Source organism: Dermacentor variabilis, chromosome 7 (assembly GCF_050947875.1).
Source record: "Dermacentor variabilis isolate Ectoservices chromosome 7, ASM5094787v1, whole genome shotgun sequence".
In the NCBI taxonomy this organism is placed as follows: domain Eukaryota; kingdom Metazoa; phylum Arthropoda; class Arachnida; order Ixodida; family Ixodidae; genus Dermacentor; species Dermacentor variabilis.
The window spans coordinates 121684830-121701919 of record NC_134574.1 but is presented as its reverse complement, the minus strand read 5'-3'; the positions used below and the strand labels follow the sequence as shown (position 1 = coordinate 121701919).

Below are 17090 nucleotides of genomic sequence, written 5' to 3'. Positions count from 1 at the left end.
ATTAGCGCGAGATGTATGTACCTTTTGAACGTATTCATTTATACTGATTATAGCCGTTGTTGTAAGTGTCGGATCTGGGACCTGTCAGGCCTTCGTGCCTTGAGTCCCGGTTTCCTCTCGCTCAGACGAGAAATAAAGTTGACTGATTGATTGATTCATTCATTCATATATATCTATGCTGGTTATGCGTCGTTACTGAGTGAAAGGGCATTGAGTTGTCTTTTTTTCCATTAGCGCTTCGCTTAAGGTCCAAGGATTCCGGGTTGCGCCAACTTCACCGATCTGTCACACGTCGTTACAAAACCGAAAAGAAAATCGCTACGGGAACGTGACGTGTACGCATAAGAGATGCGATACCACGCCAAAGAAAACTTTTATTTCTTTCGCTATAGCCCAAGACTGAATAAATCCGAAAGGAATAAAAGGTAGCTGCCCACCGACCATTTAGGCTCTCTCTACATGGAGCTGCAGGCGAGAACGAGTTTAATTACCTATTATAAGTACGTGCACGTGGCAGTACTACGTTGTTGAGGCCTTTGGGCACGTACGAGCATGAATAAGAAAATCTTTGCATTCATTTTTTTACCCAAGTTAGGGCTGTAAGAAGCGGAGTCAACATATTCATTCCCAGCTATGGATCTTCCTGAGCTGGCCTGGGCTTATCTGCCGGTAGGGCCGCCGCTCGGTGCTGCTGTTGGTTGTTGGTTGTGGGAGTTCATCGCGTTTTTTCCTTTTCTATTGTTTAACCTAGGTAGACATTAGGCAGTATATTAGCAATAGCTTGATGGCGCAACCCGCCGCCCCGTTCCAAAGGGGACTTTCACAACATCCATCCATCCATCCGAAGATGGTGGTTGTGCTTTCCACATCCACGGCTGCGAGCAACCAAGTGTGATTCGTTTTCTATGGAGAAAGGGAACAATTCCCATCCGAATTCACAGGGAAATGCATCCCACAAATGAGGATAGGTGTGTCACTTCGATTAGTGTGACGAGGTGGCATTGTGAGTTTGCAAAATGCCGTGAAGACTTGCATGAGAAAAAGCGTTTGGGAAGACCGCGTGCGTCGCTGACTGTCGGCAGGAGCATCTCATATTTGGTTCTGGGATGGAACAAATGTCTGAACCGATGTGGGGACAACGTGAAAAAATAGTGTAAGGTATTTAGAATAGTACGCATTTTTGTACTTATCAGTACGTATCCTACTTTGGCTAATCAAAATTAGGGGTGGATACTTTCTTATTCGCCATCGTATAGAGCATCGCTCAGCCAACTATTTTTTGCTTAAGATCCGTTTTAGCAGTATTTTTAACCTTCCTTCCATTTTGCATTCCGTCCATTTTCGATCAGCTACCGCAACCAAGCAAGGGCTGAAGTGGCCCAATCGCTGACGCCGGCACCACCTTGCTGGTCTGGTCATCTACTTTGACATGCAAGCACGGCCCCATAGAATTCCTCTCCACTGCTGCTGTTACTCGCCTATTGGGAGCCAATTAAGAAAAAATAGCCTGTCAGCGTAGGCGATGCTAGTCCTTTAAAAGCAAAAAAAATTACCTCCCAAATATTAGTACGGTTTTTCTAGGGCAGATCAAATAGCGCTGCGGGTAGCCGCCCGATATTTGTTTCAGTGGTCACGTAAGTTTGACGTCTGGAGATTAGAATGAAAAGAGATTGGAAGAGATTTACGTTATAGGGACCCAGATATTGCTACCAGCGCCAATGCTACCACATGTATCCCAAGTGAACCACTAGTCCACAGACTCTAATACTATAATGGACAACCTCAAACTCTGTTATTGGTTGGTTTACCCCTATTCTACTGAAAGGCACTCCAATGCCGCATACTGTCATAGATCAAATATTGTACAAGTTTTGTGTCTTGCAAGTGCGGCTGCTGTTGTTGCCAGGCACCGAGCATTTAGCCTCATGGTTCTGTAAATCGTTGCGTCCGTGCGGTTTGCATCGCGGGCGCTGACAATTTTTGACGCCTGACTTTGATGTCCATAAAACTAGACATCAGTTTACTGGCCACATGTTCTGACCAGCCACGCTCGTACTTTCTACTATGAATTTGGTCGGCCACAACCAGATTCGTAAGCTTGATCATTCTTGTGTTGGATGCGGATTGCCTCTTTCCGTTCCTAAAAAAGGAGTTCCAGAAGGAGTCTCCAGAAAGCTGTAAATAACTAAATTTTGTGCCTTTCATATTGTTGACGAACGTTTTTTTTTACGTTCTAAGATAGCCAATACACGGACAGAAGAGGTTAGCTGAAGCTGTAGGTGCTGCCGCCGCCGTCTCGCTGTATTGCTGTTTGGTTTAGTGCCTCCTTTCAAGGTGACGAGGAGGAATAAACTTTAAATATGGAATTGCGTTGGCAGTGGAATCATCCGATGTGGGGGCGGCGTGCCCAGTCAATGATTCCGCTGCCCTGAGCGGATAGCTTGGTTCAGGTCACCAAACATTGCTGGTCGGCAGGGCTGGAGCTTATCAATTAGGCCTGCCACTGCTTATTGTTTGTCGGTTGATTGGTGGTAAAGACGGGTGGCCTCCACACTCCAGTATCATGTCGTAGAGTGCATTAGGTGCTTGTTACAAAGTACAGTTGTAGTTCTAGTACGTGGAATAGGCGGCGTGGTACAGGGTGCCGAGCGGTAATTCGCCGCTCTAGTGTTTGCGGAACACCACCGCCTCTTAAACTGCTATTTTAAAGTATTTTGAACCTGAGTTCTCAATCTTCAATATGTCCTTTCTCCGTCGCTTTCCAACTCTTCTGATCAGTGTCGTAAGCAATTGTGACAGAACCTACTGGATACCTCCCCCCCCCCTACCAGGTTCAGTATTCGCTTGGTTACTGCCTAGCGCACCTTTAGCTGAAGGAATTGTCTTTGTGTCACATTCACTGCTAGGAGATCTGTCGCAAACAAAAGTGACGAAAGGGAAATACTGCTCTTTCTAATGCATTCACACCGGAGTATAACTTCCACACATATTATCATACGAAATACCAGACTACACGATATCAGCAGGCCAATTAAATATAGCAGAAGCTGATCAACAATGCGAAAGTGGTGCCTTCAGCGACTCTGTTTATTGAAAAGCTTATGTGAACTATCACATCCATCTTGACTTGGTAAAGCCAATTGGGTTCAACAAGAAATATGCAAGTAGAATTTTTTTCATCATCAAGCGTCAGTATAATTAATATAAGTTAAGAAAAAGTACAAAGAAAGAACAGAGGCGTGAGGACACCTAAAGGCAAAACTTTGCCAGGGAAGACCATATATTTCGTATAAGTGCGCACAGCTAGATTTGCTGTATAGAAGCTTGCTGCCATTGTAAGAGGAGAGACAAAGAATCAGTCCTGAAGGAATTCACTCGAATGGAGTGAGTTTTTACTATATGTACGAGAGTCCTAAAGTATCATCAGTAAAGCCATACATATGTAATCGGTGGATTCTCGTTAGCAGTATCTTCTTTTTTCCGATTTCAAAAAGCCGCTTGGCTCCACTGCTCTTCAGTTTGTAGTTGCATCGGCAATTGTGTACTGCTTTAGCAATAGAATTTAAGAAAGAAACTGCCTACTCTGATTTTTGGACGTGCAGAAAAAGAAACGTACATTTTTTTTTCGGTGTGCTTGCTTTGGCGTTTAAAAAGCAGCACCCAGCTTCATAGGGGACACTGAGGATAATCATCTGTTCTCTATAAAATAACAGCATTTGGACCGGTGTTGCACTGCTGTTCATGACTCCTTCCTAAGTCTGACTGGCTTCTACAACGCCCACGCTCTCTTAAGCTATCCCATTCGTAAGCTCTTGTAAGCTCTCCTATATCATTTCCATTTCTACCGCGACACTCGCTTCATACGCGCCCACACGTAGACTTATTTCCCCCTTTGACACTCCCCAAGCAACTGGAATATCTATGTTTCTAACGGGCGCACCGCATCCAGCGTCGTGTATCCTACATGTGACACAAATAAAGGCGTTGTCATTATTATTATTATTATTATTATTATTATTATTATTATTATTATTATTATTATTATTATTATTATTATTATTATTATTATTATTATTATTATTATTATTATTATTATTATTATTATTATTATTATTATTACACTGTTCTTTCTACGACTCATATTAAAACGCGTGCCTTTTTCCATGACAAAAACCGTGAACCATTCCACTCTGTGAAGGTCGATGACCAGCGAAGCTGCTTAGCGTATGACACAGAGGCGACAGAGAATTTTGAACGAAGGTAGAAACACATGTATTGTCCTAATTGATTGTCATCGTGACAGTACGTACGCATACACACACTCATATCATCTGTATTACTATTATGTTAATTCCATCATATTGAGCGTATAATCCCGACTCCCAAAGAGCAGCGCTCCTACGAAGAGCGACGGCAGGAACAAAGACGAGAATGCAACCGCCCCACTGAGGAGATAGAGTAAATTAGGCACGTGTGACGCCACCACGGGAGAGCGGAAGGAAACTAGATACGCCAGCGCTTGGAACACCGACATATAGAGGGTGGTGCGGACGTATACATGGCCGACGCGGGTCGGCCGTCTGAGCTAAAATTTGATTGACGTTTCTGTTCTGAATACTCTGCCTTGGACTTCTTTGGGTCCCAGGTTTGACAAGAGTAGCTCAAGGGTGCGTTACACGTCCCTTAGCTCCTCAGCTGGAGTCGACAGGAGTATGTGCCATTGCCCTAGGGCCCTCGTGTACTTTTACCGAGATCGGCCAGTATTTTTGCTTACGGAGTTGAAACTTCCGTGGAGCCATAGGCATCAACAGCTTCGCTTTAAAGATTACACAATGAATAGTATTACAAAATCTTGACTTGTGCATGGTCCGCTGGAACATCAAACTTCTGACCTTCCAATACATATCGGCAGTGTTCAACGGTAGCATAGATGGCAGAATGTCGCTGCCGAAGACGTTGTAGCATGTCTCAGCAAGTTGAAGTATTCGAGAAAAATATCCAAGGGGGTGAGTCTCAGTAAGTTTCTGAAGTACAGCGTCCATGGCCACGCTTGAAGCATGCGCTGTGATTCGAGTCAAAGCATCAGATCTTCAACGCGTGAGAAGCACCGCGTCGACGGTGGCTTGTCTCTCTGTCATAAAGCAGGCCGCGGCATCCGAAGGCCAGTAAGTGGCCAGAGACGGGCAGCTAGTTTTGTGTAGCAGGTCGGTGAGGCGTGAAATGCTTAGAGAAATTTACAACTGCCAAGAACGCTCGCTACCTGCAAAGTGTTCTCAGCTGCAGAAAATCATCACTGCAGGAATTTGAGACGAAAGAGGACAGGTCCCAAAGAAAACATGTGATGGTCTATGAATTCTAGCTCTTAAGCCCCAAACACCAATTTCTGTGCATTCATGAGGATACCATATTTTTGCAGGCGTTGGAATAATGCACGGATTTGGCATTCGAGATGTTCTGGAGTAGCGCTCGCGACAAGAATGTGACCGATCTAAATGATTACAGTTGAGAGGCCGCGCATCACCTCTGCAACGAACCGTTGGAGATATCGAGCTAACTGCAGAAGCTAAATCGGATCCAAAACTATTCAACTCCGTCAACCGGAGTTGTGTGCGGATCGTAGGAATGCCTGCTGTCTCAACGGTTTTTGACGGTATGTATACCAAGGTGCGCTTTAGAAATGCTTGTGGAACTCACCATATAACACGTAACATCCTGAATGTGAGGTAGCCGGCAGCTGTCATGGACAGTGTGCAGCGCGATAAAACCTGCACTGGTGCGAGTCTGCCGGGACTTTTTTTTTGGCACTACTTGCAGTGGTAAGGCCTAAGAGCCGGATAACGGGCACAGTATTCCGACACGGCAGATGTGGTCTCTGTTTTGCTTGGCCATTTCCAATCACTCGTTACATAGGCGATGCACATAAGCAGCGACAGGTGGACCACTTGTATATTAAATAAATAAATAAATAAATAAATAAATAAATAAATAAATAAATAAATAAGTGACAGCACGCTGAGGTGGCTGAGAAGGTTGCAGGGCTTCGCTAGATTCAGAAAGTCTGCCAGCAGGTTCTCAAACAGAGAACTCGGGATCAGCGTGTGTATGCTGGTAGGTGCATCGTCGCAGAACATGCCTGAAATGGAGAGGCTGGTCAGCCTGTCGATAAGGTGATGACGTCGGATGCTAACGCCCAAGTCACAGTATGACAGGAAGTCCAATTGAATAATGGGATGTACAGCTTCGGCTGATATGAAAACCCACCTAAACTTTCGACGCAGGTCCAACTCAGCAGTCAATTGACTGAATTGATGCGTGGTTATCGACGAAGAGTTAGCGCCGCATAGCGTTTGTTCTGTGGGCCTGGAATGGTGATCCGCGTTTGTAGGCGGGAGCACGCTTACTTCTACTTCTGTGTTCACGAGCAACCTTGTCGCAGAGATTCGGTCCATAATCATAAAAAGGTGGACAACCTTTAAAGCTAGGTCACAGGCCCGCATCAGTATTACCTTTCGCCATTTCCTGACCAGCTGAAAGGCGAGGATTACTTTCTGGCATTGGGCTGTAACATCCTTGCATACCAGCAGATCGGAGAGATACTCCAGTGAGGCGAGGAGTCGTTACTTAGAGAAGAACGAGACCTTAAATGTGTTTAACTTTCGAATATTCCAGCGAATTCATGCGCTGTAAAGCTTGTAACTGAAATATTGCTGCAACTAGTTTCATTGCTATCTGAATAGTTTCGATTCCCTTTATCTTGCAAATGATGTCAGTCTTGGCAGATAATTAATTCGCAACGACGCCATTTGTGTCAGTTTCTCATTCTGTAACAGACGTGTTCGAAATAAATTAAAACAGAGGAACTATCACACACTGTAATCACAACATGAAAACATTTCATTCTCGCATACTCTGTTTTGTGACATAATAATCTAGGCTCCTCTTTCACATGTACGGTCTACAAGAGAAACACTTAGGATTGTTTATATTAGAGAGGAATTGGGTTTAGGAACAACAGCTGAAGAAACTTGAAGAAAGCAATTTGTACTTAAGATGAGATACTTTTTTATATAAAAGAACGTACTATTGCTGAGACAAGTGAGTTCCACAAATGGAATGAATAGCACAGCAGTTGAATTTTACATCATATACAGGCGCCGCGCAGGCGGCCGCCGTGGAAGTGCTTATCCTACAGTGCATTCGTAGGGTCCACTCTCATGTTGCCTTAACGGTTAGTCGACTATTCAGGCCGAATCACTTGCTTTTTCTCGAGCTGGAGTCGCTTGGCTGCCGCTGCCGTCGTTGATGCTGGTGCGGCTGATATTTTTCCGACCGTCGAACAAACTTCGTTTCTACCTAACGAGACATTCAAATTTTGTACGTAGGATCAAGTACTTCTCGTATATCAGTAAATTTTTTTGAAGGAGTGTATAGGCAGGTATCTAGAAGCGCCCGTACAGACTACTGTTAGGAGCTCCCGAAAGAGTCTACTACACCTGAACTTAAAGACTTGTAAACATCATCAGTGGTGCGATCGCTGAAAAAAAGAAAAAATTTCTTGTTATAATCCTTGTATCTCAAAAGAGAGATGTAAAATAGAGGCTACCCTTTTTCGCATGCAATAATAAACACATACGAAAGACAAGCAAGCTTAATTGGTCTTCAGATACACAAAGACCCGCCAATGTTATAGTTCATCCGGCTATTTACTTCGAGTTAACAAACATCAAAAATGTGCATGGTCAGCCTGCCTCAGGAATATCAATGACACTAATGCTGATTCTTTAAACGCGAGCCTGAATGTTAGTTCCCGCTTTGAAGGGTGAAAACTGACGTTAACCTTGAACGGATGGTTCTGGTAAAGAAGCATGTGCACTAGCCTGCTGAGTCACAGTCATATACAGTGTTTGTAAGTACACAGTGTCCGCATCGCAGATCGTCTTCAACATAGAGATCGCGCAGCCGTGCCATACGCAGCAGCAGTCGGAGTAGAACGCCCCCTTATAAATATTCGCTTACTAAATTACCTAACATAGTGTCAGAGCGCCGAGGCGAACATGAACACCCCACATTCGATGACCGCGGACACTCGCTCTCAAAACTCCGGGTTTAGAAATCTTGACAGCAGAAGCGAGCGAAGTGACATTTCAAACTGACGGCCGAGAACACAGCACACTCAAAGCTAGGAGCCGTCGGCCCACCGAGACTGTCGCCCCAAAGCAGGTCGCTTTAAAGATAAAGGAAGTATGACCGCGCGCGGCCTAAATACAAAACGCAGCCTCTCTTCCCTCCCAAGGTGTCACGCGCGCGCCGGAGTGCGGTGGGCTCACCGTCGCACACATAGACTACGGCGCGCGAGGACGATGTTATCCCAGTACGTCTGTATCGCAAACAATACCTGCAGCAAGTGCCAAAGGAGGTGAACTGGGCGCGCCTCTGCCTGCGTTCGTCCTCCGCGACACTTCGCTACGTTTATCTTTCCTGCCTCCGCACAACGTTACTTACCCCCGTATTCAGAAATGCAACTTCAGTTGAAGCCCATGATTGACTTGATCTAAGTGACGCCTATTGTGAATACGCCGAAGGAAACGCAGTGAGCGTCTTTGGACACGTTAACACCAGGTGTCATCTAAATCAAGTCAAGCATATGCTTTGACTTAAGTTGCATTGCTGAATACTGGGGTTACACTTTCCTATAGGTGGCGTTCACCGCGCACTCGCGCTCCTTCGTACTTTCCCCGGTTCACCAGATCTAGTAGTGTAATTTATCAAGCTCATTCTGGTGCTCATTAGCACTTAAAATGCCTGAAAGTAAGCAATTTGTTGCAAAATTTTGACGTTTGCCCGGCTATGGTTCTCCGGCGTTCGACATGCAGTGTCGAGAAACTGCCAACATGACAAAGGCATATCCAACGCCTGATAGAGAAATATCCCAAGCATAGGCGCGCAATGCGTTCGTCTTTACAGGGCGTTCAAGCCCATGGTATTGATAGATGCGCGGGAGCTCCTTAACTATTTACGAGTGTGGCGAGTTCACGTTGTGCAGGGCATTCCCGGGCCTCACAAAAGGAGGAGTCATTTCTTTACCCTAGAGCGTAAACCTCCCCGGCAAATCTAAACGGCCAACGGTAAATATTTGGCAGTGACCACGATTTGAGCCTTAGACCGTAAGACATCCACGAGCTGCAAAGTGGGTTAGGCACACCAGCTATCTAAAGCTTGAATGAATAGAACTTGTGTATTTTGTTGTGTCATCTCTGTAACCAAATGTCATTACTTAAGATGGCAACAAACACTGACATCAAGGACAACAGAGGGGAAATTACTTGTCCCTAATAAATGAAATAAAGAAACGGTAATTTCATGGAAATGAAAGCTGGTGGCGCCGTCGCCAAGGTTTGTGAGTGGTGGTGCGGGCTAACACTCCCAAGGTTCTACTAGGACACATAAATAGCCAAGAAACTGCACGCGGAATCGGCGCAGCGGTAGCTCAATTGGTAGAGCATCGCCCGCGAAATGCGAAGGCTGTGGCATCGTTTCTCACGTGTGGCTAGTTTTTCTTTTCATTCACTTTTATTTCCATTACTTTATCATTTCTTTATTTCAATTAAGCACCCAGTAGTTTCCGTTATGTTGTCCTCGGTGTCAGTGTCCTCGGTGTCAGATATGACTAATAAAATTCGGGCACCACGTGTAACCCCATTTTCTCTATTTAGTTCCATGCAGCACATACAGTGCGCTTTACGGATCCCTTGTAGGTGAGTCCGTGATACCATATGCCCGATATTTTGGCATTTACTGGCGCCCCTTGAAATTTTATTGCTCGCAGGCCCAGCGATTCAGTACGCAGCTCTGTTTCCTCTATCGTCAAGGTCTAAGCCTAGATACTCATCTGCATGAAGCATCATGAACAACGTCGTTTCTCTTCCATGGATCGATTCGCCACGAGGACTTCCAAATATTCAAATAGAATAGAATAGAATAGGAATGGAATATTCAAACATTAAGAGCACATTTGTAATCAAAACAACGACAAAATCCTACGTCGCAGTTATATAGGTATGGGTCACCGTCGCCCTTCTACCTCGATTGCTCTGCTCCATTCCTCCCATTTCATATGACAGCGAAAAAACACTTTTTGTGCGAAACAGTGCTTGATAAATGTGGCAGCAAGAACTTCAGGGATTCTCGCTCTAAATTTTATTTTACATCGGCACATCTGCCTTATTGCTTTGGCTTTGGGTTGTACCTACTGGACCACTGATTACTCAGGTTTTGCTGTCGAAAAAGGCAATTTGTGTTCAGCCACACTTCCATACACGACGAAGCGGTCATGTATGGAAGCATTTTCTGGGGCGAGTTTCATCAACTGCGTAGCTGTTGCGGTGTCTAAGACGTTTGAGTGGCCTTTCTGCTCCAACCGTCATAGTACTCTCCCTCGCCCTTTTCTATAAAAACGGATCCATGCTAAACAAATCCATCCGGTTAAGTATAACCGGACTTTCACGCTTTCACAATTTGTAAGGCTGAACAATGACTTGGGCATTCAACATGGTTCTTACAATAATGCAGCCAATAAAATGACAGGTTCTTGCAGCACTTGAATAAGATGCTCTTGTGTAGCTCCTCTAAGGGTTTAACCGAGAAATCCTAACTTGAGGATGATTTCAGCAGTCTCAACTGGTTGTTACTTTTGCGAAAACGGCGTCATTTCTATGAAGGGTAGCGACAGTGTCCTCACCACAATAGCAGAAACATCCATTAGAATATGATTGGCACTTCAGTTTAAGCATATTTCCGCAAATATGTGATCTCATGTTAGTGCAGGGTTCCTCGTTTTTAACTAGAAGAAAACAGAAAAAATTGACATTAGGAGAACACAAGCACAGCAAAGTACCTTCTATTTTGCGCTGTGCCATGTGACCTTGTGGTCCCTCGCTCGACCAGGGACCTCGTGAACAAGTTTGCGTTACCATAAAAGAAAGAGCTTCTGCAGACCTTATGCACAAGTGCGACCCTATGTAAAGCGTAGTTATCCCGAGGTAGATAATTAAATATCCCAAGGACCATTGCGTTGAGCGGAAAGATTTTTTTTTGCAGCCGGTTTTTCATGCAGCCGGTTCGGTTAGTAATTCTTTCTGCCTAGCACAGATGGCAAGTTCAAGGTCACTCAATGTTTATCTTTATGGCCCTACGCTATTGCGACGGCATTGTCGATATACAAACGACCATTAGGTGGTCAAATAATGTCAAACGTCGACGATATCACGACGACAAAAGCACCATTTGTGCAAAAAAAAACACGCTTGTAAAATTTCCCTTCTCTTAGAGCAGCCAAATGTAAGTATAGGTTAAAATATTTCATACCTTGCGTGCCACATTGGCACATACCAGCTGTAGGCTGTTGGCCAGAAAAATACGCATATGCATTTGCCTTAAAATGAGGTCCGGTGAAATATAGGACATTTAAAAGCTGGTAAAAATTATGCATTCTTTATAAGCAAGTGTGTGTACATTGGAGATATGAAAGAGGCGAAATTATATGCACAAATGTGATTTATTGTTTGAATATGCACAACAAAGGTGCGCTTGTGGCAGTGGCACTACCGGCTTCCTTCAACTTCGCTGACCCCGGGGTGAGTGTATCTTGCTATATCAAAAACATATTACAAGCGCACACACTGAAAGAGGTGTATGCATTTATTTACTTATTTATATATTTAAATTGGTAAGTTTAAACTTAAGTTAGTTAGTTAGTTAGTTAGTTAGTTAGTTAGTTAGTTAGTTAGTTAGTTAGTTAGTTAGTTAGTTAGTTAGTTAGTTAGTTAGTTAGTTAGTTAGTTACACGTACGTGCTGCAAGCTATAGTGGGACACTGGATAATAGAGGGTAGAGGAAGAGGACGTTCGCCTAGAGATAGCGGAACCTCGGCTGGCGCTCAAGGTTGGTTACGTCGTGTTCCAATAAACCGTCTTTTCACAGAGTGTAGTTCGTAGCAGAATGGTGAAAGCGCCGGGTACATAACATCGACGAACCACGTGAACTTTCCGGTCTCTCGCCGACAACGTTCCCAGAACCAGAACCAATGACCCAGAACGGCGGGTCAGACCCAGCGTCAGTTACAACCGCGCAAAGGTCAACGCCAGCTGCATCCCCTCACCAGTACATGAAACCAGGCTAGTTCGCGGTAAGACCGGCAGGAGACATGGACGAGAGGCTTACGCACAACAATCGAATGAGCACACATTACTGGAACTCGGCCACGAAGCTTAACAATGTCGTCTTATTTTAGTGAGAAACAGTACTGATGTAGCTTGAGAATCACGAACCATCCTTAACTACGCGGGCAAATTTGGTTGAAGAATAAGAAAATGTTTTGGCGACTCTGGTGGCCAAAAAGAAATGTGCAGAGCGAACACTTTCCCATAGAGCTCAAACTCCGGGAGTGACATGCACTACCTATATTGAGGAATAAAAGGACGTCTTGTTGGGCGAGTTGGTCACAATTCATCTTGGCTACTAGGCGCGAAAACACACACGACACAAGGCAGGAGACGGGACAGAGCGCCACTTACAACTGCTTTTATTCGGAGGCACACCACACACTTATATACCCGTCTTAGACGCAAGGACACATTCACATCAAGATTGATATGGAAGCGCACTGGTTAAATATTTCTTTTCAGCCATATATAAAGATATTGACGGGTCGCTGACGCACATGCTTCCTTTCTTTCCGATAAAGAAAGCTTCAATCACTTCCCGAGCTTTTTGATCTTTACTTTTTGCCAGAATTCGCGCCCCTGCAAAACATGGCTCACAAGAGCGTGATGGGCAGGACTTAATGTGCTTCGGAATGTTTGGCCCTTCTTTATCTTGTTCTACATTTCTCTCATGTTCCCTAATTCGGTCGTTAATGCAGCGCCCCGTTTGCCGTATGTAGGAGCGCCCGCATGAGAGGGAGATTTCGTACACGACGCCTTCGTTGCACTTCATGAACGGTCGCGCATGCTTGGTGCCGCATCCATTTTTATCGTCTCGTATTTTTTCGATACGAGAACAAAGGCTTCTTATCTTTCGGGGGGCTGAAAACACAAGCGGCACCCCATGCCTGCTAGCAACCTTCTTTAAATTGTGGGTCATTTTGTGTACATAGGGCACCACCACAGGCCTCACCACCTCATCTCGATGGGGATCTTCCCCAGCTCTCACAGCCGCACTCTTCATTTTTTGTAGCAGGCTTTCAGCGACTGCCATCACAATCGAGTCAGGGAATCTAGCTGAAGACAGCCTGGTCAATTGGGACTGGAAGCTAAGCTGCATCTTGTGAGGGCACGATTTTCCGACGGCGGATTGCAGGCAAAGTGAAGCTATCCCCCGTTTTATTAATTTCGAATGGGCGGAGTCGTATGGGAGAAGCCCTTTCTTTGCACGAGGTGCATATGCCCAACAAACGCGATCCGCACAAAACTCAATATTTATGTCTAGAAACTGTAGGTGGTTCCCCTCAGGCACTTCAATGGTGAATTGCAAGCCATTTCCACGTTGTCGGAATATGGATAAAATATCATGCATATTCTCTTCGAAGTTCAAACTTCCGTCCTTACTAAAAATATCAAAAAATCATCCACGTATCTAAAAACTTTTAAAACGTGTCTAGCCGGTAAAACCTGATGTAAAACTTGATCCATTTGTGAGAGAAAAATATTACACAATACTGGCGCCACACAGGATCCTATACAAATGCCGGCTTTCTGCAGGCATTTGTGTGGCGCCAGTATTGTGTGTGGCGCCAGTATTGTGTAATATTTTTCTCTCACAAATGGATGCAGAAAGTGACGTGTGCGCTTCCATATCAATCTTGATGTGAATGTGTCCTTGCGTCTAAGACGGGTATATAAGTGTGTGGTGTGCCTCCGAATAAAAGCAGTTGTAAGTGGCGCTCTGTCCCGTCTCCTGCCTTGTGTCGTGTGTGTTTTCGCGCCTAGTAGCCAAGATGAATTGAGGAAGTACTTGAACTGTGCAAATTCTTACACCCGCGGATGCCTCAGGAAGACCGAGCCAGACTGGCAAACATGAAAACTGTTTCTAGCGTCGTTATGAGTCCGGCCACCCACCTTGCTTCGACCATGCGGGAAGTAGTACGTGAAGAACTGCCGAGACACAATGAATGAGTGTGCAACACAGTTCAACCGCCGGCTATGTAACCAGTATATCACTCAGCGCCCGCAGCACCTTGCGTTACTTTTCCACCGTCTGTTTGTGTAACGGACGTCGATGTGGCTGGGACCACGTGGCCAGATCCGGAGAAGTTTGGTCAGAACAGTGATATGGGCAAAGCTTTGAACGCAGCCGTGGTAAATAATAGGAGATGGGCCTGGTTCAGCGTACTGATGGGCTGTACCAATTTCTACGACCTCCACCGGCTGAGGGCTTAGAGTGGCGTTTCGTCGAGGGCCTCCTTATTCTGCCCTCTATTACCGCGTCTCCCATTACAGCTCCTCGTGGAACATACGCAAATCATACAAAATTCTCACGCTTGTAACAACACACACACACACACACACACACACACACACACAAACAAGCATATTATATATATATATATATATATATATATATATATATATATATATATATATATATATATATATATATATATATATATATATATATATAGAATACTTTCGCACTGGTGCAAAGGTAGAGCGAGGAGAACAACATTGCGGTAACTTCAAATTTATTAAACCGAAGTTTTCTATGTGATACTGCTTCGTCCGTGAGTCCTGAAAATGCATTGCAGGAAAGCCAACATACACATCTACGTATAACACGTCAGTTTACATTCGCAGTACCGCGCCAGCGTATACTGGCTGGCCAGTCAGTGCCTGATAACGGGGCGAAATGACGAGCTCAGCAAGACTAGCGCATGCACACGAAGTTGACTGGAAGCCTAAGTTGCGTCTGCTAGGAATGACGCTACCCAATTGTCGTGATTAACTGAGCGTCTTTGGTTATCAGAGATAGCAAGTGCGCGTGGACACAGACCCTTCTTAGGGTGTGGAAAAGAAATCGAAGCCCCTTTCTTAATATGATACAACGCCACACCACCCAGACATACACGCAGATATATATATATATATATATATATATATATATATATATATATATATATACATATATATATATATATATATATATATATATATATATATATATATATATACGTGTGTGTGTGCGTGCGTGTGTGTGTGTGTGTGTGTGTGTGTGTGTGTGTGTGTGTGTGTGTGTGTGTGTGTGTGTGTGTGTGTGTGTGTGTGTGTGTGCATTGCATTACGCGCGTCATGCCATGAATTCCCGGCGGTCACCATGGGTATGCCGCGAGTGCAGCGCACGGCAGACGAAGAGGCTGCCATAAGCGAACATAAGTGCGAGCGCCATGGTGCGCGTAACGCCGTTGGCATGTATTGGCAAAGGCATGGAGAAGCCATGTGCGATACGCTAGTGCAGTCGAGATGCTTACTGGTCTTGTGATTGCCAGCCTGTACATTAGACCAAACATGTCTCGTCGTGACGCGGAACCTTCCTGGCGGAAATCATGAAGACCTTAAAGCCAAATACTACGCCGAAATTCTGGTGCAGTGACTTCAACATCGATATGGCAATAAAAGCGTGACAAATAGATCGAGAGTTTCATGCTAGATCGCTACTCGTTTAAACTTAATACACTACAGGGTTCCACGACGCAACACCGCTCCCGCATTGATCTCATGTTTTCAAGCAGGCGTTGTCAAGTTATGATGGCACAGCCTCTGACCGTCTTCCATAGCGATCACAAGGGAATAATGTGCAAGTCTACTCTCTTCCGTGAAATAGTGAGTGGGTGCGTGTAATGAACGGCTGCATCACCTAAAATAAAGGCTATATAACTTAACGAAATGTGTCTTCATCGAATTCTATGTTCAAAAGATACAATTCTAAACAAGGAATAAATTGACATATGCGTAGCATCGGGTCGCTCAGAGTTTTTCGGGTTCGGTGCGTGGTCTTTCGCTCTATAGTTTGACTTTGATTCGGTTTGCATTAGGGGAAAGCTTCAGTTTTTCCAGGGCTTTGCGTTTTTCCCAACAAGTTAGGTCGACAGAAGGACATTCTCTACAGACGGCAGCTAACTTTTGCGACACAGGTCCTTAGTATGCAGTTGCGAAAACGGATAATCGGAAAAATTTTGGCAGCCTGTTTCCCTCTTCTAACACGTAAAAGCGAAAGCCTGCTGAAGACGTGGTAAGGCATTAAATTGTGCGATCGGAGGGCTCAGATTTCTTGCAAGGTATAACGAGCTGCAGAGTGAAGTGCACGTGTGGAACTGTAGGCCGACCTCCCCAACGACGCATGCGAGCAGCTTTTGCACTAACTAAACGTTCTTTTGTTCTTTCTTTCTCGCCGGATTTACTAACGATATATTTTCCGCATTTAACGAAGGATTCCAAGTTGACGCAGTGTTTCTTGACTTCTCTAAAGCTTTTGATCGCGTTCCTCATCACAGGCTTCTAATCAAATTAACACACTTAAACATTCACCCAAACGTTCTTGCATGGATTAAAGATTTTCTCTCCGACAGACAACAGTTTACCTGTGCTAATGGCTGTAACTCTTCTTCTGCTCCTTTAACATCTGGAGTCCCCCAGGGCAGCGTCCTCGGTCCCCTACTTTTCTTAATTTTCATTAATGATCTACCCAAATGTGTCTCATCTCGAATTCGATTATTCGCAGATGATTGTGTTGTATATCGTAATATTAGTAATGACGCTGACCGACTTTCCTTACAAACTGATCTTGATGCTGTGACCGCTTGGTGCTGTTCGTGGTTAATGTCTTTAAATACATCTAAAACCAAGCTAATGTCATTTACCAACCATTCCACTCGACTTCCTACCACCTACTTTCTCAATAATGCTAGAGTAGAACTTGCGCCAACTTACAAGTATCTTGGCCTTCATCTTCAGTCTGACTTAACTTGGCATTACCATATTAACACCGTCTTAGCATCAGCTAACCGAGCACTCGGTCTTCTTAAACGTAACCTCAAGCACG

At 44.6% G+C, this 17090-nt stretch overlaps 1 protein-coding gene across 6 annotated transcripts in view; it reads right to left on the bottom strand.

Moving 5' to 3' along the window:
* The window catches only part of LOC142587849 (uncharacterized), a 38501-nt gene that overhangs the window by 4665 nt on the left and 16746 nt on the right, over positions 1-17090 (bottom strand). For 2 of the 6 annotated variants that reach the window (XM_075699146.1, XM_075699151.1), the window contains exons 5-6: positions 10739-10840; positions 6884-7534 (exon numbers count right to left, since the gene is read on the bottom strand). The exons of 2 other annotated variants lie outside the window; for them this stretch is intronic. In XM_075699146.1, coding sequence (XP_075555261.1) covers positions 7500-7534; positions 10739-10840 — 137 coding nt within the window. In that variant the 3' untranslated portion in view covers positions 6884-7499. Of the gene's footprint in view, positions 1-6883; positions 7535-10738; positions 10841-17090 lie in introns of those variants that run through there. 2 more of the 6 variants (XM_075699147.1, XM_075699148.1) reach the window with 2 other exon arrangements.